The following is a 24,054-nucleotide window of genomic DNA, read 5'->3' as shown; positions in this document are numbered from 1 at the left end:
TTAATGAAACTTATTTTTAAGGGTAAAATTATTTCAAATACGATCAAGAGGCGCGATTCTTGAACAGTATTGGCACACCTTAGTGTCTAATGATAAGGCTAGAAGATATTTAAAAACTTCCAAGGGGAATTTGGAAAGCTTTGTTTTACTGTTCAAACTATATATAAAAAATATTAATTTCAAATACAAGCATGGTAGTAATTGATGCAAAACCTCTTGCATCAATTGCTATCACAAGGTTATATATTTAGTCCGAGGATGATGTCTCTATCCATACGAAAGTTTTTAACAGCTGGCTGATACGAAGATATATTTTGGAAGGAAAATTCAAAGGAAGATTGAGATATTTGTTGCCTCTCTGTAGTCTAGGACGTTCACCCTCGGAAAATGAGAGGACATGGGTTTGATTTCCCGCAGAAGCAGTTATATTTTGGAAAGAGAATTCATCTTTGTATCAGCCAGCTGTTAAAAAAACCCTCTATACATTTAATCCCTACAAGTAGCATGAAGGTAATTGGCTAGAATTGGTGGTTTGTTTTTTTTTTTTTTTTGAAGATACAAAGGTGAGCTGATCTGCTTTTTTAAAAACACTGTTACGGTAAGTAATGAACTAAACATTTAAAATGTGTGCATAAAGTATTATTCACTGCCAGTTTGGAAAATGTGCATTTCCACTGTTCACATCTTTAAATGCTATAAGTTCAATATATTGTAAAGTTCCATAATGATCATGTCACTAGCCACCTCGTTGGGCATTTTGCCTGTTGTGGCATTGTATTTATATATGTAATGTTTCCAACACTACTCCTTGTAATAGTATCAAATTACTTCTGTAGCAATAGGGCAGGTCTGTGTAATGAATAAAGTTTTTAGAGAACCCCCTATGGAGTAGACTAATTGATAAATATTTCTAGCTTGGCAATCAATCGTACAGTAATTTTCCAAACTTATCATTAACAAAACAATGTATGATCTTTATTTTTTAGACACCAAAAGAATGGTTGTGTTATTGCTCGTTGCAGTCAACCAGAAATAGGTATATTTTATGCACGTAGACCTGAAGATGAAAATTTAATACAAGCAATCGCTGATGCTTGCAAAAGTGATCCAGGGCAAGACCAGGTTTCAGAAGTTCAAGAAACATTCTCATTGAAAAGTGACCTTGATGAGGAGTCTCCACCTCCAGTTTCATATGGTAATTATTTATTCCAATAAAATTTTCATCTAATCCAATTGTTAGAAGCTTTTTGATAATTTTTAAATATTGCATGAATTTTACGTATTTTTCTTTTTGTAGGTAGGCAAAATAGTACAGAAAGAAATAAACTTCTGATTATTGATGCAAGATCTTATGCAGTTGCTACTGCCAACAGAGCAAAGGGTGGTGGCAGTGAATGTGAAGAATATTATACTAATTGTGAAGTACAGTTCCTTGGCTTGGCTAACATTCATAATATACGCAAGAGTTTTCATCTTCTCAGGAATCTTACTTCTTCTCAGACATCATCAGATCATTTATCGTAAGTTTTTTTAATTCAAAACTTGCATTACTGAAATGCTCGACTATTTCATTCTCATTAAACCTTCAGTGAGTTAATCTAATATTAACTTATTTCCAAATTGTTTATTGCTGATTTGTTATACAGAAAGGGGTGGTATTTTTTTTTGTTCGCAGAATATATTCAGTTACTTGTAATTCAGGGGAAATGAAGAATTTTATTGGACAAAATGTTAAAATATTCGCAAGTTCCTAGATTTTTTTCTAAATATTTAAGTCTGGGAGAAAGTTATGAGGGGTCAAATTTTTAAAAGGCCGAATTTTAAATAATTTGGGTTTTCTTGGTTAGGGAAATGATAAAGTACATGCTAGGAGCCCTAATGTTTTTGATTATTTGTAGTTTAGGACAGGTTTTGTACAAAAATCTTTTTAAGACTTTTTCTTGCAGACTAGAAAAATATGCCAGTTTGTGATCTCTAAGTTTATCTTAAAGTATAAATCAACACGTTCCTTGAACTGGTTGGAACTTTTTTATGAAATAGATTGTGCATCCCTGGTTCTAAACTTAATATCCATCAGAAAATTAACATAGAAGTTCTAAGATGAAATGGTTAACTTTCTATTGAAACAAATTGTTAGTCATCTACTGTGCCAAATCTAATTCGGTAAAACTTTTTATTCATTCCTATATGAAATTTATATTTATACGAAATCTATACATATATAATATGTACTGACTGATTTGTCACCTAAGAAGGGGATTTTTGAAATTGTATCCTAAAGTGGTCACAATAGGGTTTAAAGGTTGCGCTTGTGTTGTGTGCTGAGCCAAAACTACTGAAGCTATAATTATGAAATTTGGTCAGTTTTAGTTCGTAATATAGAGGCTCATTAAAAAATATTTTCACAATTCGACATCTAAGGGGGTTATATGGTGTAATCATCGTTAAGTTCAAACAACAGATCTATAAATAAATTTCTTCAGAAATCCCATCGTAATGATTTTCAGGATTATAAAATATAATACTTAAATTTCAACTCCCAACATGGTGTAAATGTTAGGGGGGGGGGAATTATTGCAGAACAATTTTCGGATCAAATTCACATGAGTGAAGCCGCAGGTTATAGCTAGTCTATATAATATAGCTTTAGAAATGTCATAAGCATATTAGTTTCAGAGTAGACATGAATTTTATTGAAAATAGGACTGCACATACTATTCATTATTATGTTACAGGTCAATTGTTAGTTTTCTTAAACCTTTTATTTTTCTAAATCGACTAGGTGGCTGTCTGTTCTGGAAAAAACTCATTGGCTTCAGCACATAGCATCACTGATTCGTGCTGCCATGATTATAGTGACTGCTATTGATGAAGAGAAAAGACCTGTTGTTGTCCATTGTTCTGATGGGTGGGACAGGACTCCTCAAATAGTGTCTCTTGCTGAACTTATGATGGATCCTTACTATCGTACGAAAGAGGTACAATAATGAATTTCTTGAATGCTTTATATTTTCTTGGTACCAAAATACCTTAACCAATTATAAAACTGTTTGAGAGCATATTTTAGTGTCAAAGTTTTAAAACAGTTTTTTTTTTTTCCCCGCTGTCTTTTGGTGATTTATTTTATTGTTGGGTAGTTCTAATTGAAATATAAATTTCTTTTCTTTTTTTTTGTAGGGCTTCAAAGTTCTAGTTGAAAGGGAATGGCTTGAATTTGGACACAAATTTGCTGACCGCTGTGGCCATACAACTGGTACAAATGACACTAATGAAAGAAGTCCTGTTTTTCTTCAGTGGTTGGACTGCGTTTATCAACTCCTTCACCAGTTCCCTTGTTATTTCGAATTCAACAATCAGTTTCTGGTAAGTGAAATGCAATAAACCTTTGATTTCAAATGTTAAGTGAATAGAATCTGTATATTTTTGTTTCAATTAACATTTCTAAATCTTTGAGAATAATTGGGGGGGGGGGGGTTATAAAATAGTCCTATTATAAATAGGTCCTAAAGATTCTTCAAAGTTATTAACTTGTTTACTTGCCTTTAATTTTATTTATAGCAATATCTCTTTTATATAAGGGATGATCAAATGAAAAGGTACGAAACGACACTGTGGGTACAAATGTAGACTTTATACACCATAGGCCTGAGCACAACGATCCCACTGATGAACAAGCCGCAGGATTCCTTGTTCCCAGAATTCCTGTGGCCGTGACGAGACCCAGTCCTTCACAGCGTCCTTCAGTACGTCATCCGAGTTGAAGCGCTTCCCTTTCAGGAGTTTCTTCAGTGGACCAAACACATGGAAATCGCAGGGCGACATGTCTGGACTGTAGGGCGGATGGTCCAACGGCTCCCACTTGAACTTGGCCAGTTCCATGTGTGTGACTTTGGAGACGTATGGACGCGCATTATCATGGAGCAGAACCACACCCTTCGTGAGCAGCCCCGGTCTTTTGTTCTTGATGGACCTGCGTAGGCGTCGGAGTGTCTCACAGTACACATCGGAGTTAATAGTTTTTCTGTGCTTGAGGAATTCCACAAGTAGTGGACCTTGAACGTCGAAAAAGACGGTGAGCAACACCTTGCCTGCTGACGGCACGGCTTTGAATTTTTTAGGGGGAGGTGACGACGCATGCTGTCCCGCTTTGTCTCTGGCTCATAGTGATGGCACCAGGTCTCATCACCTGTGACGATCCGCTCCATGAAAGCGGGGTCTTCCTGATACCGAAACAGATGTTACAGTGCTAGCCCCATACGCAGTTCCTTTTGCTGGTCGGTGAACTGCTTCGGAACCCAAGCGGCACACACCTTGCAACGTCCCTTATGGGAGTTGCTTGCCCGGTTCGAAATATCCAGTAATAATATGGCAAACGACAAGTGGAAAATGATTGCAAATAAACTTTCGCATGAAATATTTATTCAAATTAATTATAGGGTTAGTCAATTTTAACAATAGATTAGTATAACGTGGAGCCCTCTATTTGACGTTAACAGTAAAGATACTGGCTCACCAATTGATGATCATCAACAGTCAACTTGTATAGTGATCGGACACCCGATGTTGTTAGCCTTTTCCCGCAAGAATCGGAGAAGTTTTCTCGGTTGAGGGCCGGATCAGCTCCGGGGGCCTCTCGGTTGAGGGCCGGACCACCTTGATCAGCAATGAAGAACTTTGACTGTGAAGATTATTTAATATTTTTGATTCCGGACCTGCCGGAAAACTGATTCAAACAATGTAAATTATTGCATTTTAACAAATCAGCTTAAGGCCAATAGATACGGTAGCAAGATGGTGAACCATCCTACTAGAGGGCTTCAGTTGAATAGAACAAGATTAGATGAACGCGAAATCAGCTGTTACAACGTACGGCCGGTATTTAAGGAAAAACTTCCGACTGCACGTGTCTAAGTAAGCCAATCGGCTTCAAGGTTGCCTCATTTGCATGTGATCGCAGGCGGACATCACGATCGGCCTTGATCGCCGCCATACGATCACCGCTGCTGATGAGTAGTAAGAGTACATTTATTTATAGCAACAGATCACGTGACGGCGACTACTGACTTTTACGCCGGGGGATCATCGGCACGTTACAACCTTCCGATATCGCAACCTGTCGTGAACAATTGTCCACACGGTTCCATAGCTGACATCCACCTTCACCGCCAACATTCCCAATGTGACACACCGATCACTTCTCACTAGGTCGTCCACCTTGTCGATGAGATCGCTCGTGATGACAGTGTTTGCCTGGCCTGGTCTCGGGTCATCACCCACACTCTCACGGCCTGCATGAAAACAGGCACTCCATTTTCTGACAGACTTGTCAGACACATTTCTCCCCGTAAACTGTCACCATCCGGCGATGAATAGCTGCCGGTTTCTTACCTTCTGCTGTCAGAAATCGGATAACACCTCGCTCGAATTTTATTTGCAACACAAATGCCATCTTGTCCTCATACGGACTGCCGCATCATTTGGACGGCGCTTTTGATAAGAGCCTCTGCTCTCTCTCCTGTGCATGCGGGCGCATGCTCAGATCCCAGTCAGACTCCAATCGCATCCCGAGATGTCTCGCTACGTTCTCCCATGGCGGAATATGCAATATTTAACTGTTACGTCGTTTCGTACCTTTTCATTTGATCACCCCTTGTATTTAGCACTGAAATTCATATTTTCATTTAAAAGCTAATAAAGTAATTTATATAATTACTATAGGTTTGATTTTTAACAATATATAACAATCTATAAAAAATCCCTTTTTATTCTTAAAAAATAGAACCATCTTCTCAATTACAAAAATATAGTTCTGCTGCTAACGTAATAGTCTAAAGCAGAATGTTAAAATCTGTGTTGGATGTTACAGAACAATCTGGACAAATTTTAAGTGATGTGTAAAAAAAAACTCATTATAGGGGAATTTTTACCGTAGAGCATTTCCAGTGAGCCAAGGGCTTGTTGCAGAACAATATGAAAGTGTTTTTAGAAAGGGGCCATGTTTGGAAATTCACTTTGATAATCACAGAAAAAATAGCTAGAGCGCTGAACAAGTTCTAAAACATTAGTGTACAGCGTGAAAATATTCTTTTGATCAAATCTGTTTTTCTGACTAATTGCATTCATTAAGACATACAGGTAAGTTTCCACTTTCCTCAAAGTCCAAAACTGTACAAAATATACACAACTTTAGTGATAAGAAAGACCAAATTGAATTTAGGTAAAAAAAACATTATCAAAGCATCCCGGTTAAAGATTTTCAGTCCAAGTCCATATTTGGACTCCCCCAGAAGAGAAAGGTGTAATTGACACATAGCACAGACGTATCAATTTAGTATTGGCGAGTTGTCCCCCTCTGATTCAGATTCTAAGTACACCCTTGCCTGCAGCACTTATTTTAAACATTTTTATTGTTTAAAGACTTTAAATTGAAGTCCTATGCTTTAAAATATAGTTCAAAAATATATTTTTGGACCATTTAGATATTACTTTTACATCTTATCTGATTGTGTTAAAAGCAACAACATTAAACACTATTTTTTTTTTTTTTTTTTTTTTTTTATACATTTAGTTTGATATTTTTTTTTTTCAAACCAAGCACAACTCAGGTCTATTGCCATAGACAATTTACTACCTAGTGAGTTGTGCCGGAAGTGTAAGTACGTGTACCTAACAGTTTTGGGTGCGTATCTAATGTTGTGTATGATTTTTCAGTGCTGCCATCTATATCTCAGAAGTGAAGCGAGTGATGTGTAGTGACTGAATATTTGTACTGTTTGTAGGACTGTTGCTCTCTGTGGCGAGACTTTTTAATGGGGAGATCTGCTCGTATTTGCGCCTCGAAGTTGGGAACCACAGAAAACCAACTTCAGCCGACCACCACTGTGGTGACGGTGGGGCTCGAACCCGGGTCCCCGTGATGCGAGTCCGTCACTATGACCACTCTACCACCACAGCGGCAGTTTGATATTACAAAAGCCACTTATTTTTTTTTTTTTTTTTTTTTAATAACTTGATCTTCACGTATTCCCAAGGGATCAGCATGATCCGTCCAGGGAATTTGTTAGTGTTAGTAAACATCCATGCCCGAACCGGGATTCGAACCCAGACCTGCACAGTGAGAAGCTAGTTCCCTGACCACTCGACTGCCAGGCAGCAATGTATAACTTTATTGATATTAATTTCATAGGTATTTTTGGGTTTTGAAAGTTGCATCTAAAAATAAAAAGCCAGCAGAGAAACAATTTTATTTAGTTTTAAGTTACAGGGCTAGGGAAATCCCAGGTCACCATGGTGATTTGTAAAGTTAATATTGATGTCTATCAATTTTTGTGGAATTAACACTTTGTGCTGTTCTCAGCCTGGTTGACCCTCTTTCATATTGGCAGATACTGTCACAAATTCCAAAATATAGTATTTTCCATCTTTTCTCTAGATGGATACATTAGTCCCATGGGATTTCCTTCTATTTCTAAAAGAAAAAAAAACTTTTTCAGTGTAGGATTGTGCAACCTTAGAGGTTTGTATCTTAAAATGTACGAATGAAGAAATTTTACCGTACAGTATTTGTCTGACCCTGTGGAAAATGATTTTAGATTTTTGTATTCCCAAATAAGGGCCTGTGCATTAAATTTTCTAATTTAGAAGTTTTTCCCTGAGTTATACACCAGAAATTACTGTAACATTTACGTTATCTACTGGCATTCAAAGACTGCATCTATATAGTATAAATTTGCTTTGTTCCTACAAGATTATAAATGTATTTTCTTTGTTCCAATCCTTCAAGATTTTTCACCTGTTGAAGAAAAATGGAAAAACATCAATTTTTTTTTTTTTCTTTTTTTTTTCATTTGGAGGGAAAATTTTTTGAGTGTACATTTTTGTAACACTTAATTTCCCAGTATCAGCTAAATATGATTTTTAAGGTTTTCTAACTTTTGAGTGCATCTCTTTTTGAAAAAACTTTAATGCCACAAGAGATGATCAGATCAATAACACAAATATGGAGATTAAACTTTTCAAATCCACACATTATGAATTTGTAGGATAGATTGGAATGTTCAGTAGAGATTACAAACGCTATACCAGGGGTGGGAACTCTGCGCCAATTGCGCTGCACTGCGCCAAAATTAACATCTTGCGCCATCCTGCTCCGATAGTGTATTTTCGTATTTTTCTGCGCCAAATAGCGAATTTTCCTTCATTATGCCTGGAATATCGGAAAGGACGGCAAAATATTTTTTTTTCCTGCTTGCCGCGAAACGATTGTTTCCGAGAAGATCGGGTTTTATGTACTTAAACTCTGTACTTAACACTGTACTTAAACTATCGCCTTATTTAAACTATCGGCCTCTCATCGGGCTTTCCCTCTCGACACCCTGATAATATCCGTGATTGTGCAACTGAAGATGGCTTGCAATGGTCTTTCAGCATTAAAGCGCAAATGAGAGTCGGTTTCCTTTTTCAAAAAATATAAAGTCTCTCCACTGGAAGCAGCAGAAATTACTATAGTCGATCGTCATTGCGTCAAATCCCGGTGTTTCGTGAAAAAAAATTCATTCCGGGAGTAAAAAGCGCATGTCCGTCGAATAACGAGCGTTAAATCGCCAATGTCGCCGAATAACGAGCGTTAAATCGCCAATGTCGCCGAATAACGAGCGTTAAATCGCCAAACATCGTGTTGATTTTTCCAAAATTCTCTCCCATTTTGCAACAATTTCTTTCAGAGTATAGAAAAATTGCAAACTTCTAGAAAATTTTTAGCCCATTTGAAGTGCTGCTGTTCCAGACAGCAAATAGTGCTCTCGGTAAGCAAAAACAATCTTAAATAGACTGGTGTGAAAATTTTTATGCACAAGATAAGCCAGATAATAGATTATATTCTACTGAACCTCCTACTTCTCCAATACACAATCAACTACTGATCTATGGATCTTTTATACGAAAGAGAAATTTTCCCAGAATTCCCTGGGCTTACTCTGATTGGAGGATAATGAGTGGTCACATAATTTCTAATTTACATATACTGATGACACTTTTTAAAAATGTATATGTACCAATTATCTCTTCAAACAAACTTAAGTTAAGCAAATATTATAACTTGATAATTACACAAATTATAAACATAAATCTATATATATAAAATTGATTTTCTGTGTGTGCGCGTGTGTGTTCTCTATACAAATCTGCAATTTTAGATCGATCGTCACCAAATTTTGTATATATACCAAATGGGACCCGACTTGAACGATAGGCTGCTATTGACAATCATGGAGGAAAGAATAATTCTTCTTTCAATTATTCTTTCCTCCATGATCGACAATAGACAATGGTTTGTCACTTCTCTAATCCTGTTAGCATATGTATATGTATAATATAAGTAGTTTATGCCTTTATAATGGTTGGCCACATTTTCAATACTCTCAGTAATGAGTCTTTTTGAATATACATCATCATAATCATCATCAGCATCGCTTTGAGGGTCAGGAGAAGGGTAATCCTCATAGAAATCAGTGTCAAAATTGCCGATTTTACTGTAGAAATGCGGAAATTTGGGGGGGTTTTCCGCCACATATCAATCATTTTAAAAATTTTATTGAATTCTAGATTTTTGAAATATTGAGTTCGCTTAGAGATATACGAAGCCCAGGAGATTAAATATGAAGTGATTAGCCAGACCTACTTTTGAGTTGGATATTCATGCAATAAAATTGATTTCAACTTTATTTATATAGCATGAAAATTAATGCCTCCTTATTGTCTTTTGATATTCAACTGCATAAGCTCATGTGCGTTAGGATATTATAAAATAAATTATGGGCCCGTAAAAAGTACATCGAAAAAATTCCACAGCTTTAATTGAGAATTTTTGGGAGCTGAAACAGGGGCAGATGGATAACTTGAAGTTCAGGGGGGGGGGGGGATTGAAATACTTAGCGCCCCTTAAAAAGTAGGAAAAAATTCTAAGTTTCTTTACAACTAAATTTGTTTATTTCATGAGTCTCCATATTGGTTAACATGGACACAGTTTGTATGTCCCACAAAGAGAGAGGTATCACGTGATCCAAAAAGCCTCGTTGAAGAAAATCTGGGCAGCGCCGGGTATTATAACTAGTATAATATATACTTCATTTGAGCAAAAGTACATAAATATATAATTCTTCCAATCTAACAAAACAAGGTGTCAAAAGCCTGCAACACCAAAAATAAAAAACAAGCTGATGAAAAAATGTTTGATAACAAAAGACAGTGCAGTTGTTTTATTTTGAAAAGGGGTGAGGGTTAACGAAAATATTCTTACTAATTTCGCTGCTCCAATTTATAAATATCTGCTCCAAATCCAATATTTCGCTGCTCCGAATCCTGAATTTGCTGCTCCAAAACTGCTCCGAATCGTGAATTTTACTGCTCCAAAATGGACTTATTCACTTCCCACCCCTGTATGCACACTTAAGTTTCATCAATTACATTCCTTGTGGCGATTCAGTATCGCATATGGTGCAGGTTTCTCTGTGCACAATATACATTCTGTTAAGATTGTTTCTTGTACCATTGATAGACTTATTTATTGTTTCTAACTTACATGAGAATCTCCTTATTCAGGTGTGAAAATAATAGTAGACTATAGTTGTGTGGACAATCACAGAAGTATAGAATGGTTCTTCAATGTGTCTAGAACATGACGACAAAATCAATATTTTAGCTCCCTTGTTCTATAAACCTTTTCCATGAAAAACAATTTTACGAAAGTATCAAAATATAAAACATAACAGCAATTATTGCTTTTTCAACAAAGCCGTTAAACATTTAAAGCCGTAATAGACATCTATACATGTAAAAGAATCAATAATTATATTTATTTTTAGCTTGGACAGTTGCTTTCCTTGTCAAGTTTGAAATCCAGGTTCTACTACATTTTAAATTCTATAATTGTATATTTACCTGATCATTATAATTTCAGTATTGTTGAGATATTGTGGCAAACTTAAATGATAGTTTTGTTAATTATTCAATGTTTTCTAACAGGTGAAACTTGCTCTGCACACTTACTCTTGCCTATTTGGAACTTTTATGTGTAACTCGGATCGTGAGAGAAGATCTTTCCGTATCTCTGACAGAACATTTTCAGTGTGGCCTTACCTGAGCAATAGCTCCTGCTTCCATAACTTTTTATTCAACAAGTCTGCGGAGGTATAGTTTTTGTTTGAAAATCTTGCTTTGGCCATGGAGTATTTTAAATGTTTACCATTAAAGTAAATTAAATAGCACTCGTATTTAGGTTTTGTTATAAAATTGGTTGTGTACGCCAAAGCAGAATATGCCAGAATCTACGTACGTCGCAGAACAATGTGAAAGAAGTGTAGAAAACGCTGAATTTTCTGTAGAACATTTCCAGTTAGCTAGAGGGTTCATTGTAAAACAATACAAAACATTCTGCTTTGGGAGTTTTGTATATAACCAGTCATATAAAGTTAATGTCAAAGATTTGTCTACTCTTGCACTTCCAGGGTTTGCCAATAATTTTATTTGTTTAAATTTTTTTTTTTCAGAAGTGTACACATAAAATCTAATTTGGTAAAAGATTACTGGTTATTAATGTTAAATTTTTTTTTAATTACTTTGATTTACTTGTGTGAAAAAAATCTACATTATAATATTTAACACAAGTATAACCATTTCGTATTTATCATACATTAAATATATTTATTAAAATATATGCTGTAAAAATCAAAGTAATTCAAAAATTAAAGTTATTTTACCACAACAGTGTTAAATTTTTTTTTAAGTTTTTGACATGCTTAATTATAATCTATATATATCTATATGATTAATATCTGGATTTATCAAATACAAAATAATGCAAAAATATATCAGATTGCAAAAGTTAGTCTTTGTTGCATCATAAGAAATATTTATAGATCAATTAAAAGTGAAATTAATTATTTGGAATTTGAACACTAAGAATCTGAACATGAAGGTTTAATTTGAAAAATTATTTCATTCACCCAAAACTTTTTTTTTTTTTTCACCAACTCCCATTTGACGCATTACATTAACATTTCTAATTATTTCATGAATTCATTTAATCCTATAATTTTAATTTTATTAATAGGTTTGAATTATTGCATTAACTACTCATGAAACTTAATTTAGTGAATACTGTAATAAATGCATAAGCGTACATGAAAAATAAAATTTTTTTACTAAGCATGAATGATTATATCAAGTCAAAATGTACAAATATAATTAATGTAGTCATATAAGTACAATTGTGTTTTGTTACTCAAATGTATTAACTGTCAAAATAAAGTTTACTTTTCTAGTCGTCTTAACATATTAATAGGATTAAATTTAAAAAAAAAAATTGAATTCATGCCGTGCATCCAAAAAAATCGTTTAAAAAATTGTTAAGAATAAAATAAAAAAAATTTAAATGGCTTTTTTCCTCTAAGGTTTAAATTTTCTTTTCTAGTCATAATCTGCATTTTTTTGTGAGCATTTTAGTGGAAATTTCATTTGAATATATTGAAAATCTGCAAAGTTTTAAGATATATTTTCACAAATAATATTGCTTGAATGGGGTTAGCCTAAGAGAAGTCATTCGTGAGGTTAGAAAACTTTTTCCTCAAAAAGTTTAAGACATGTACATGAAACTTTGCATGGTTAACAAGCATGGTAGAAGCAATAAATAAAAAATAATTGGAATCCGGGATGATGGGTTGTATTTCAGTATCTGGATCGTTCCGATTTCAAATCATTCAACTAGTCTTATTTTGACTATTCTGGCTCTCAACACAAAATTAAACATATTAATGGTCAAAAAACCATTATTTTTTTTTCTCCAGTATTTTACTTCATATATTTAGGAGAAATTTTAAAATAAGTTGTTTTGGTAACTGCTGTGCCTCTGGGCTAAAAATATGTTTGGAAAAATTGTGGAGTTTTTCGTTAGAAAAAAAATACAAAAACGAATTTTACATACATTTGAAATTTACATGCAAAAAATTAAGTGTATGAATTATTTTTATTCATATTCTGTATGTTTTTGTGAACACTTTAGTGAAAATCACACTTGAATATATTGAAAATTGAAAAAGTTACGATTTTCTCAAACAATGCTGCTTAAAAATTGAGCCTCAGAAAAGTCATCTGCATCAGTTTGATAAATTTCAACATTTTTTTTCTCAAAGGTTTAGAGATGCAAATTTTTCAGTGTTAATAAGTATGGTAAATGCAACAAATAAAAAAAAAATCATTGAAATCTGAGACTATGGGTGGCATTTTGCCGGGTGATTTGAAATGGAATGACCCTACTGTAGTCGCGACCACACTGCCTGTTCTCTTCAAAACAGCACTCTTACAGCAAGTTTGACATACTAATGTGTGAAATTGAAGATTACATGCATATATTCAAGAAAAAATTTTAAAGTGTTTTAATTGGAATTGTTGATCAAGTGCTCACGAAATCGGACATTCTATTTGTGGAGAAGAACTTGTTGCTCGTGTGCACCATTGAAGATGCCTGGATTACTATAAAGGAAATATTTGTTACTAGTTTAAAATTAATACCTTATTACATGTATTAAATCTTCCATCAATCGCGTAAGAATTCTAATTTACACATATACAGTGTAGCATTTATTGGAAAAGCATGATCTCAGGACTTGCATTGAAAACTAATAAGCTCAGCATTTTGTATATAGATTACAAGTAAAGGGTCTATAGTGCCATCCATCGATCTCATAATTTTTAGGTTCATATGTGTTCCTATTGCTTTTAAAAAGATGATATACATTAGCAGTTTTCAACCTTGATGTATAATCTAAACACTATCTTGACCTGCAATAACTAATGAACTAATTTGGATCATGTTACATCCTGAAGAGTTTTTTGGTTTTATTGAAATAAAACATTTAAGGTTATTTAATATTTATAGTTTTACCAATGCTTGTGATATTGGATGGTAAATATTAGCCTAAAGAATTTTCACAATAGTGTCTTTGTTTTTCTGTGGGTGACTGAGCATTTCTTCTCTTTCCACCTTTATTTTAGAGTAATTTTTTCTTTTGGTCATATTATGAATGTTGCTGATGAAAACAACTTGGCAACATCAGTGATTAGGAAAGGTATAGTTCGTAAATGACATGCCTATATCCCCAATGATTCTGAACACTCAACCTGGCAATCAGCTTTTGGGAAAAGATAGTTTAACTGATTAGACTATTGAAGATATTTTTGTTCTTTCAACTGGTCTGTGTCAAAAACAGAACGTTTTGAAAGATTCATAAAGTCTATCTTTTTGCACTAAAAGAGAAATACAAGATGACGGGTGCGATAGCGCTTGGAGACTTTTCTTCAATGAGCAAATGTTGAAAAATATATGTTCAGTGTGAGGGTAAAAAGAATGCTGGAAATAGATAATTGGAACCTTTTTCATGAAAAACATGTCTTTATTGCTCTTTTGTACCTCAGAGGAGCTCTTGTATCAATCTTCTGTTGGTGATCTGTGGTCCAAAACATTACTGCCAGCAATTTTCTGAGACCATGGGTAGAAATAGATTCAGTGGAATTATGAAATATCTGAAGTTTGACATAAAATTTATTGGAGCAAATCGATTAGTCTGATAATTTTGCTTTAGTTTCAGAACTATGAAATGAATTTATATAAGTCGTGTACTACATTTGAAGGTCTTAATCTGAGGGTAGATTAATAGCTTTTTCCTCTAAGAAGATATAGATCCCTTCAATGTATGACTAATAAGCCCGACAAATTTGGAATCAAATTTAACATGGTTGTTGATTCTAAATATGTGTGCAACGATTTTCCATATCTTGTAAAGGATGAATTACGTCCCAAACATGTTGTAATGAAGATTACACAACCATACCTGAAGAATATTACAACCGATAATTTTTCCACAAGCTTCACATAAGTGAAAACTAATACTAGTCTCGTGGGAATCGTGAATAAATCACTACAAGAACTCCCTTATGTTGGTCATAAACTCAAATTCTCGGTTATAGGATACCGAACTCCTAAAAAATATATTTTCTTACAATTACTGTGTATCAAGGAAAACCTTAAATGAATGTCTTGGTTTTGAGCTCCATCAATTGAAATTTCAACAATAAAAAAAATCTAGAATCTGGAGTTTAAGAACTAAACAAAATTCAGGGTAGATATCGAGACTCTAGCACGTGTTTTATAATATCCTTAATCTAAGTGCAGTCAATGTATGGATTTGCTACAAAAAAGTAAATTCTCAAAGAAACTTAATTTTATAATTAACAGATTAACTCCGATCGCCTTTCGTCACGGGTAGATATGCTTTCCTCACCCCAGATTTGTCTGACGATAATCAGAAATTGGAAACACTTTACATAAAATTAAAAGGCAACACATTGATGTTGTGCAGAAAGTGTAAAATTCTGGTTTGAATATTTGCTTCACAATGCTTTAAACAATGTTCAGACTGCTAAGCGGTATGTGATCATTATGCTTTTCTCTGTGAAGTTTGAATATCTGTTTTTCTGTGATGCAATTATTTGTATTATATACATTTTTAATATATCGAGACCTGCTAACTCTCCCGATTTTTCATCCTTCCTCCTGCTCTCCGGATTTGTTAAAATTTCTCCGGATTTTGGGAGACAATTAGATTTTACACGAGCTTTCACGTTGTCGTGGCGTCAATGATTACCGTCGTCGTTAAGGAAAACACCCATAGAGGACAGCCGTAGTCATTTCCATCGAGCAGCCTTAAAAAAAAGTCTGACCGCATTTAAGCAACTGGCAAAGACGCGACTTCGTTTTTGTAGCGTTTATCGGCAATCCTTTATGAGGGACATGACCTTGGTTGCCGAAATTCCTGTATAATCGTTATTGTATTCCATTAACAGCCGTGCGGCAAACACGTTTTTACGTCGGCAACTTTTGAATTTTTTTAAATTGTTTCTTCCGATTTAAACATCTTCAGAAAGAAAATATAAAACTTTGAACTCTTAAAAGCCTTATATAGCTTATATTCCCGAGATTACATTCACTGATGGCGTGCCCGAAAGGAAACACTTATGCTTTATAAACAGTATGTAGATGTGATTTCTGCATGGAAAGACTGACATGGAATTCTGCTCGGGGGCAATGCAGAACCTGCCGTGGGGGGGGTGAGGGGGAGAGAATGCAAGTTTTTCTTAATTGATTTAAAAAAATATTTTTCGAAAAATTTTTTTGTGAACTTTTGATAGTTTGAGTGTCGGGGGGGGGGGGGGTATCCCTCTCATGAGAATCTCTGGATTTCAAAAGTTTGCACTGGCACTTCTGTATATTTATAATCGGATCGTATTCAGTGTGTGTGTGTCAGTGTTTCCGATGTCGCAGATCCCATGTAGTGTAGGCCAATGCACAGTGACCCCCCCCCCCTGTAGCGTCTGAAGGTAAATTTAGACTTCCCCCCCCCCCCCTTCCATACAGTCTAATATCTGTTTTTTTAGTTTGCATATAATTTCTTTTTAATTTTCATATAAAATATTTCGTCGCACAGTCATTCATGCAATGGTAATAAATGAACTTGCAGACCTCTTACAAAGTAGGTTACTCATAGACAGGGTCAGCAGATCACAGATCGGGAAATATCTTGTATAGTCGTTTAAAATTTTTTTTTGAGATTTTTATGAATTTTTAATGTGTTGTATGTTAATTAGAATTGTAAAAAAAACATGTTAAGCGTTTGCTTTAAAATCTGAGGTTTTTAATTTATCCAGCTGGGGGTGAGAAATTCACCTGCTCAATGTGAAACTGTTCCTGAAAACTTGAAATATTTATCCATAATAATACGTAATATAAATTCGAAAAACATGAACATATAATTTTTCGTAAGGTTGGGGCTCCCGTACTCCCAAAACCTCCATACAATAGTATTGACACTAGTTTTAATTCAAAATAAATCTCTTTACATCTATGATGTATTTTTGCAATAGCGGTCAAAAAGTAGTTCTAGGGGGTCCGGAAATTCCGGTAGTTTTAGTGTTTAATTTTTTAAATTGGTTATTTCTAAAAAAACTTTAACTTTTCTCAAAAGTTATAAACAACTATATTTTCTGCTTTAAATTCTAATGTTTTATCAATGTCTAATCTGTGGATTGTAAGCAGGAGAAAATACTATTAAAATATTTTAATGATAATGTCAAACAATACAAAATTTAGGAAATATATAATAAACACCTATTTATATAATTTATTACATAATTCTCTTCCATAGAGCTAAGCTTTAAATTTTTAGCTTTTTGTTTTATTTTTGCTTGGATATAATTTAATGTTTTTAATTTTTGACTTTTGTGCATCTTGTGTAATTTGAATATCCTGTTAAAAAATTATATTATTCTTTTAATACAATATCTATTCTCAGGTATTAAACCCATCGTCGCAACTTAAAGACCTTCACTTTTGGAGCGATGTTTATATGCCTGCTGATGGCATGTCACTTGGAAAGCCCACTGTTCCTCTTCATGAAACACCTTGCATTGCTGAAGATGTTGCTCCTTTAGTAAAAACCAAGTCGTGTGATGATATACCTTCCATGGACCATCCATCTGGTCTCCAGCGCCGTAGTAGTGATCCAAGCATTGTCAAGAATGCATGTTTGACGGAAGACTGTCCTCCTACATTCAGCAAAGACTCTGTTGACAATAACACAGATTGTGAGGAACCTCTTAAAGATGCCTTGGACACAAATGGTAACCCAGATGTCGATGAAGTAGAAGGAGAAAATTCGACAAGGACAAAGTGCAAATCAAAATATGTTTCGTGTTCAAATTTAGTGTCTAGAGAACCTGCTATAGATGGCTCTACAGATACACTAGTCAGTGAGAATGGTATCATTCCAGGTGTGCCAACAGTGGAGAAAGTTGATGGTCCGAGCCATAGTGACGGGTTTGTTCCAAAGAATAAGATGTGTTCTGTTAGTACTAGCACTAGTGATTTAACGAAAGCTATTGATAATGATGTTGAAGGACTCCAATCTAATTCTGATGGCAGTGATTCGAAGTGGACGCCATGGTCTCAAGTACTAATAGAAGCATGCTTAAGTAAGCAAAGTTCATCTAGTTCCTGTAGTTTTAACACTCCGCGGCATTCTCGGACTCCTAGCTCTGGTTTTCCTGCAACACCAAGCGATGATATTGATGTCCCATTAGCCAGGGGATGTGCCTTTTCAAACCCGTCATTAGGAATTGACGGCTTAGTCGTTGTTGAAGAGAAAATCCAGCAGCAGGTGCAAAAGCTTATACTTGAATACAAGGTGAGACATTTCTTTTCTTTTAATTTTCCAAATGAACCTAAAATCAATTTTTCGTCTTTGCAGATTTCTGTTTTTAAAGATACACATTTGACATAAAAATTTAAATTTTAACATGTACATGAAGGCCAAGATTGTGCTAATCAGCTTAATAAGGTATGTATATATAGAAAGGTTAGTCTTTTTAATACCAATTAAGAAATTTATATTTTTAAATTTATGTGTATTATAGAGATGGTACGATTTAACTCAGAAAATACAAAAACCTTATCTTTTAATATTTTTAGATTAAAATGGAAATTAAGTCTCTTTTGTTATGGTATTTTAGTCTCAAATTTTTTCAAGATTATAGACAAAGGTGTTCCCCAGGACTTGACAAATCCCAGATCTCCATAGTGACTATATTTGTATATACAGGATAGGCAAAAAGCCTAGAAATTTTAAAAACTGGAAGAAAAATAAAAATAAACTGTTCTATTAAACTGCAGGGTTAACATCACTAGGGCACTGAAATCTTAAGACTGGAAAAAACTCTGAACAGCAATAGGTGGCACTGATGTACACAAATCAAAGATAAATAAACGATTTGAAGGCATTCTGTTATTACAGTAATACATGACCACCACCACAGGATATAACTATATAATGTTGAATTTGTGACTCTCCTGCAATGTATTCCCTATGGTGGTCAAATTGTTTATTACAGCAGTATGTTCTATATAGACATTCTGTTTGTTATTTGCATATCTTTTTCTTTTGACTTGTGTACGTCAGCACCACCTAGTTTTTGTTATTTTTCCCAGTCAATAAAATTCTAGTAACCTAGCAATTTTTTTTTCGGTTATTTTTCTGGTTTTTATGAATTTTCAAAGCTTTTAGATTTTTCTCCCACCCTGTATATTGGCACCTAAAATTATTTACTAGCTTTTGATTTAAAAAATCTAAACGGTTGGCACCAAAGTTTTTTGCAATTTGTCAAGCAGTTTCCCATAAAGAAAGTTAACGAGGTTTTACTGTAGTTCTTAAAGAACACTAGTCGTAATTTTTCTCATTTCACCTCTCGTAGACAACATTATTAAACCCTCGTTTACTTGTCGTTAATTTCAGTTAACTCATCGGTGTGAAACAATTTGAGAAAGTGGAACAGATTATTTTTATTGTTCCCATTTTTAAAAGGGCTTGTTAACAGCATTGCCATATATTTAAAAGCCACCATAAAATCCTATATACCCAAACGAAACAGTTTAAGTAACGAAAGTTATGCTGGGAAGTTCATTAGCTGACTAAGGTTTTTGGAACGTTGGAGACTGTTCAAGTGAGATCTCGTTACTGCATGGGCTCAACTGGAGAAACCGAGAGACACCAGGCTCTGTCGCGAGAAACAGCATAAGCACTTCGCCCCCCCCCCCCCCCAGGGCATCTCCGGCAAAACCAAAATTTATTGATACGGCAAAGATTATACATAGTACTAGGAAATCAAATTATGTAAATCGAAGAATCAAGTTAGTCAAAGTGTAACGGGCACGGATAATAACACAGGGCCATTATTTCAACTTTTGCCGGTGGGGAGGGGGGGCAAAGCACATGTAGTCAATGTGTGTATACATTGCGCACACCATTTTTAATTTATTTTCAAAAGGCGGGGCTTTAAAATTTTATTTTAAAAGACTGGCATGGATAATAAATCGTAGAAAGCATGGGCTATATTAATTTAGACATTGTTTAAATTTCAAGCCCTAATTTTTTTTCAACCAACATATTCTTTCTCCAAGTTGGTCTTCTGTTTACTTTTTCCTGCCCAGGGTCCCAAGTCAAGTTTTCGAGATTATTTTGTAGTTGTATCATTAACTACTGATGAATTAAAATACTAAAATTAAATTTGTCTATGTAAAATTAATGTGCAATAGTTCTATTATGAAGAAAAGCTACTTATAGCTTTAGACTAACAGTTGGTCTAAATTAAAAATTACTAGTATAAATCAAAGTGTACATTTTACCATAATAATTTAAGTAAGATAAAAAGGTAAAAATTGTTATTTATTCTTTTGCGATCTATAAATTAAATTAATGTTATTTTGATTCATACTTTAATAAATTTCATATTATTTTAAAATTATAAAATTTTCATAACATTAAACAGAGTGCCGTCAGTTTTCAATTGGTCATAATTTTTCGATAACTTGTGTTTGCGTGTGTTTTTCTCTAATCCAGGTATAATTAATGACTGCATCGATAAATTATAGAGGGAATAAGTCACAATCATGGGGACATGTCTAGTTTTCTTATTTAAGGTATCCGACTATATTAAATACGTAATTTTGGAAGAAAATATATTTTCATTTTTTATAAAAGCCCTATTTGTGTTGATTCCAAAACAGGCCTTGTTTTGTTTATATGATGCTTAGAATTAAAGTTGCGTTCACTTTAGTGTTGCGTTTCTACATACAAGTAATACGCGAATAAAGACTTTAAACGTGTTTTACGAAGAATGATATTTTTGACATTTTACTTGACTTTGACATGATTTGTAAAAATTGATGCATTGCATTCTTACGAAATTTTAATGTGATATTTTGTTATATATTGTTGAGGTTATGAACCAAAATCTAAGGTCTCTCATATATTTTTTGAATTAGTATTTTATAGACAAAATGTAAGATGAAATTTTTAAAAAGTCGCACGTACTTAAACATATTTTGGTGTAACTTATGAACATATCATGTGCAATCCGTTAAATTGTGGTTCATAACCTGCAACATTACTAGCTAAATGCACTGTGAAAATCACAAAGCATTTCACTGATAAAATTTTTTGCAATAGTGTTTCAAATATCGCATGAATTTTGATTTTTAAAATTTGATATCAAAACTTTTTCATAGAAAATATAATATAGATTAAAATTCGTCATTGTTTTCACCATTTCGACACTTTCTATCAAAAAATGTATTTAAAGTTCACTCCAGAACCATTTTAAAGAAAAGTGACAAAGGTAGTCGGATACCTTAAGAAAAATAAAGCCATAATTGTTGTTTTTTTTTTAAAGCACTTTTTTTTTTTGGTTTGAATTTGTCTGTTAAAAGGTTCTTTCAGAAAAATTTTATAAACGAAACAAAGATTGACATCCTTGGAAAAATGGAGTAATAAGTCCTATATCACCATGTCTATTTTTAAAAATCTTAGAAAATTTTGGATTTTTATTAAGTGTGGTAACCAAATTTAGATTCCAATATTTTTAATCTGTTGACCAATGTGCTGGAAAGTTGAAAGACATTTTGAATGTTTTTCTAGGAAAGTTTTCTGGCGCCTATATTTTATGACAAATTTTTGTCAAGCTCTGTTGAAATTAATGAATAACTGATTGACATGATTACTGTTTGAAATTTATCTTAGATTTAAAAAACATTTTCAGAATAGTGATGTATTAGGATAGGATGTTTTAAACACCTAATTAACAATAAAATCATTCTTAATTTAATTATTCCCGCCTCTAATATTTTAATATTGATCTGTTTCTAATAGTATAAATCTAACTTTTCTGATGAATTTTCTGCAGAAACACAATAACATTGTTGATCCAAGCAGTCTTTTTTTGTAGAGTCTTTAAAACCCTTTGCCAACCAAATCTCCCCTTGCAATTGAAAGATAGTTTTGAACTCAGATAATCTTTTTTATGGTCTTTCCTTCTCTTGGTTTTAAACAAGAACAAAACGCATGGTGGTTGAAATATTTCTAGCCAATTCCTTGAAATCGCAAGGCTATTATAGGTTTTCCTTTCATTGTGTCTGGGAGGGTAGGTGTGGTTTTCTTTGTCATCTTCATTAAAGAGGTGCATGTAAAATTGTTAATGGAATTCTAGCAGTATATAAATAACTTAAAAGGGTGAACTATTTACACCAATACAACTTTCTATCCCATATTCTTACAAACATTCATTACCTAGGAAAAATTTTAAAGATGCGAGATGGAGAAAATTATTTGCCACGCCTCTGTGTGTGGTTATGATTAGAGAGCAATGAATTAAGGTTTAAGATAGGTAGGTTTTTCTTAAAGAGCGAGATAGTCCATTTTACTTTTCGGTGTAAAACCGTTTTGTTAGGCTTTGAGCAGTCTTTTCACATGTATTAAAATATTGAAAATATACTTGTGGTTCGGTGATTTGCTTTAAAAAACATTTACATTTAAACAATTACAGGTCTTGATCGAGTGTCATTGTGTGGGTATTTTGCTGGACCCTCGTTAGGATCAGAACTCCAATCCCGTTGACAGCACAATATTAGTCCACCAAAATTGATTTTCGTTGGTTATTATTCTGGGAACTGTAATCAGTCATTTTTATGTCCCAGTAGAGAGCAGACAGACCTTGAATGATACCTGAATTTATTATATAATTTTTCATTTCAAAATAGATGGCACCAGTATAACACGAAATAAGCGTAATTTTGACTGTTGCATGCCCTATTGCACTAGACATATTCTATCAGTTTGTTAGAAATGTTGTCCCTGGGTAAATGTTTGGGGTATACAAGGTGCATGTATGGCAGGGCTTGACAAATTCCAGGTTGCCATGGAAACCAGAAAATCTGCATTGGTGCCAAAGATTTTAATTGCTAAATTGGAGGATGAAATAAAATATTATTGGAAGTCTAAAAACACTTAAGACTAAGACTTAAAATTTTCAAACTTCTGTCTTCCCATTTTATATTTGACTTTTAAAAATTTAACTGGCATCTAAAATATTTTTGGGGGTGAAATATTTTGGCCTGGTGTTAATGGCATTGAGCAAATGCACAATGAATTTTTTTTGAATGATGTAGGCATTATCAATACATACATTGTTATATCAATACATAATTTTTACAAGTTGACACGAATTTATATATTGTAAAAAAGAATAATCTTTATTTCCAAGTATTTTGGCTTTATTGAAAGCCAGGTAATCCAAGGAATATAGGAAATTTTTGCTGAGATGAATGTGGTTTTTGGATTTTAAAAAAAGATAATGAATTTTTTTATTTAGAACAAGATACAATCTGTTGTTTGCAACGAATGTTCACAAGCGGTCAATTCAGTTCAAATCTTATCCAAACTGCAACGCGAAGTTCCATCATTTGTACCGAAAGAAATAGAGGCGGCTGGTAAGGAAATTCGCTTTGTAGCAACCGGAGTGAGCAGTTTGGAACACATTGATTATCCACCTGTGGATAATAATAAAACGGGCTCCTACAAAAATCCTATATCTGAATACTGTAGAATTTCTTGAATTTTTAGGGTATGTCGATGCTGTTCTGTCAATAGCCATAGTTTGTCATTATGCCATTCTATAAACATGCAAGGAGTGTTTGTGGAGTTTTTTAATATCTTTAGTATTAGATTGCATGTATTGAAGTTTTTTTTAAACGAGATGTATATTTTTTAATATAAAATGTTTTTTAACCAAAGTGTTTGTGACCACGTTGAATGAAGTCAACAATTGTCAACATTGAAGTACCTTTCTTATATATTGTAACAATAAATTCATGCTAGTTTTGCTTTAAGTTTGTTCTAGTGTTATAGCATGTATATCAGTTTTAAATGTCTTTTTATAATTCTTTACATTGTATAAATATAATGAATCTAATAAATTTTTATATTGGTCATTGTGTCACAATTTATGTAAACATCTAATTTTAAAAATATATACTTCTTGATTGTACAAAAACAATGAAAATAAATTTATTGTAGACATAATTTTATATCTGAGATTAGTGTGTATAAACATAATCTC

General features: G+C 33.6%; 1 protein-coding gene across 6 annotated transcripts in view; it reads left to right on the top strand.

The window, feature by feature from the left end:
* LOC149084676 (phosphatidylinositol-3,5-bisphosphate 3-phosphatase MTMR3) overlaps window positions 1–24,054 on the top strand; it is a 58,551-nt gene that overhangs the window by 13,325 nt on the left and 21,172 nt on the right. For 4 of the 6 annotated variants that reach the window (XM_089235098.1, XM_089235097.1, XM_089235099.1 and 1 more), the window contains exons 6-11: window positions 987–1,195; window positions 1,298–1,520; window positions 2,783–2,978; window positions 3,178–3,363; window positions 11,023–11,187; window positions 17,403–18,293. In XM_089235098.1, the coding sequence (XP_089091224.1) occupies window positions 987–1,195; window positions 1,298–1,520; window positions 2,783–2,978; window positions 3,178–3,363; window positions 11,023–11,187; window positions 17,403–18,293 (1,870 nt within the window). Of the gene's footprint in view, window positions 1–986; window positions 1,196–1,297; window positions 1,521–2,782; window positions 2,979–3,177; window positions 3,364–11,022; window positions 11,188–17,402; window positions 18,294–18,356; window positions 18,447–23,307; window positions 23,702–24,054 lie in introns of those variants that run through there. The other 2 variants (XR_016192995.1, XM_089235100.1) reach the window with 2 other exon arrangements.

Source organism: Pholcus phalangioides, unplaced genomic scaffold, assembly GCF_987345545.1.
Source record: "Pholcus phalangioides strain wild (caught in Gottingen) unplaced genomic scaffold, Ppha-v1.0 ptg000008l_1, whole genome shotgun sequence".
NCBI classification, from domain to species: domain Eukaryota; kingdom Metazoa; phylum Arthropoda; class Arachnida; order Araneae; family Pholcidae; genus Pholcus; species Pholcus phalangioides.
The sequence above is the reverse complement of the archived record's forward strand: the minus strand, read 5'-3'. Positions and strand labels throughout refer to the sequence as shown.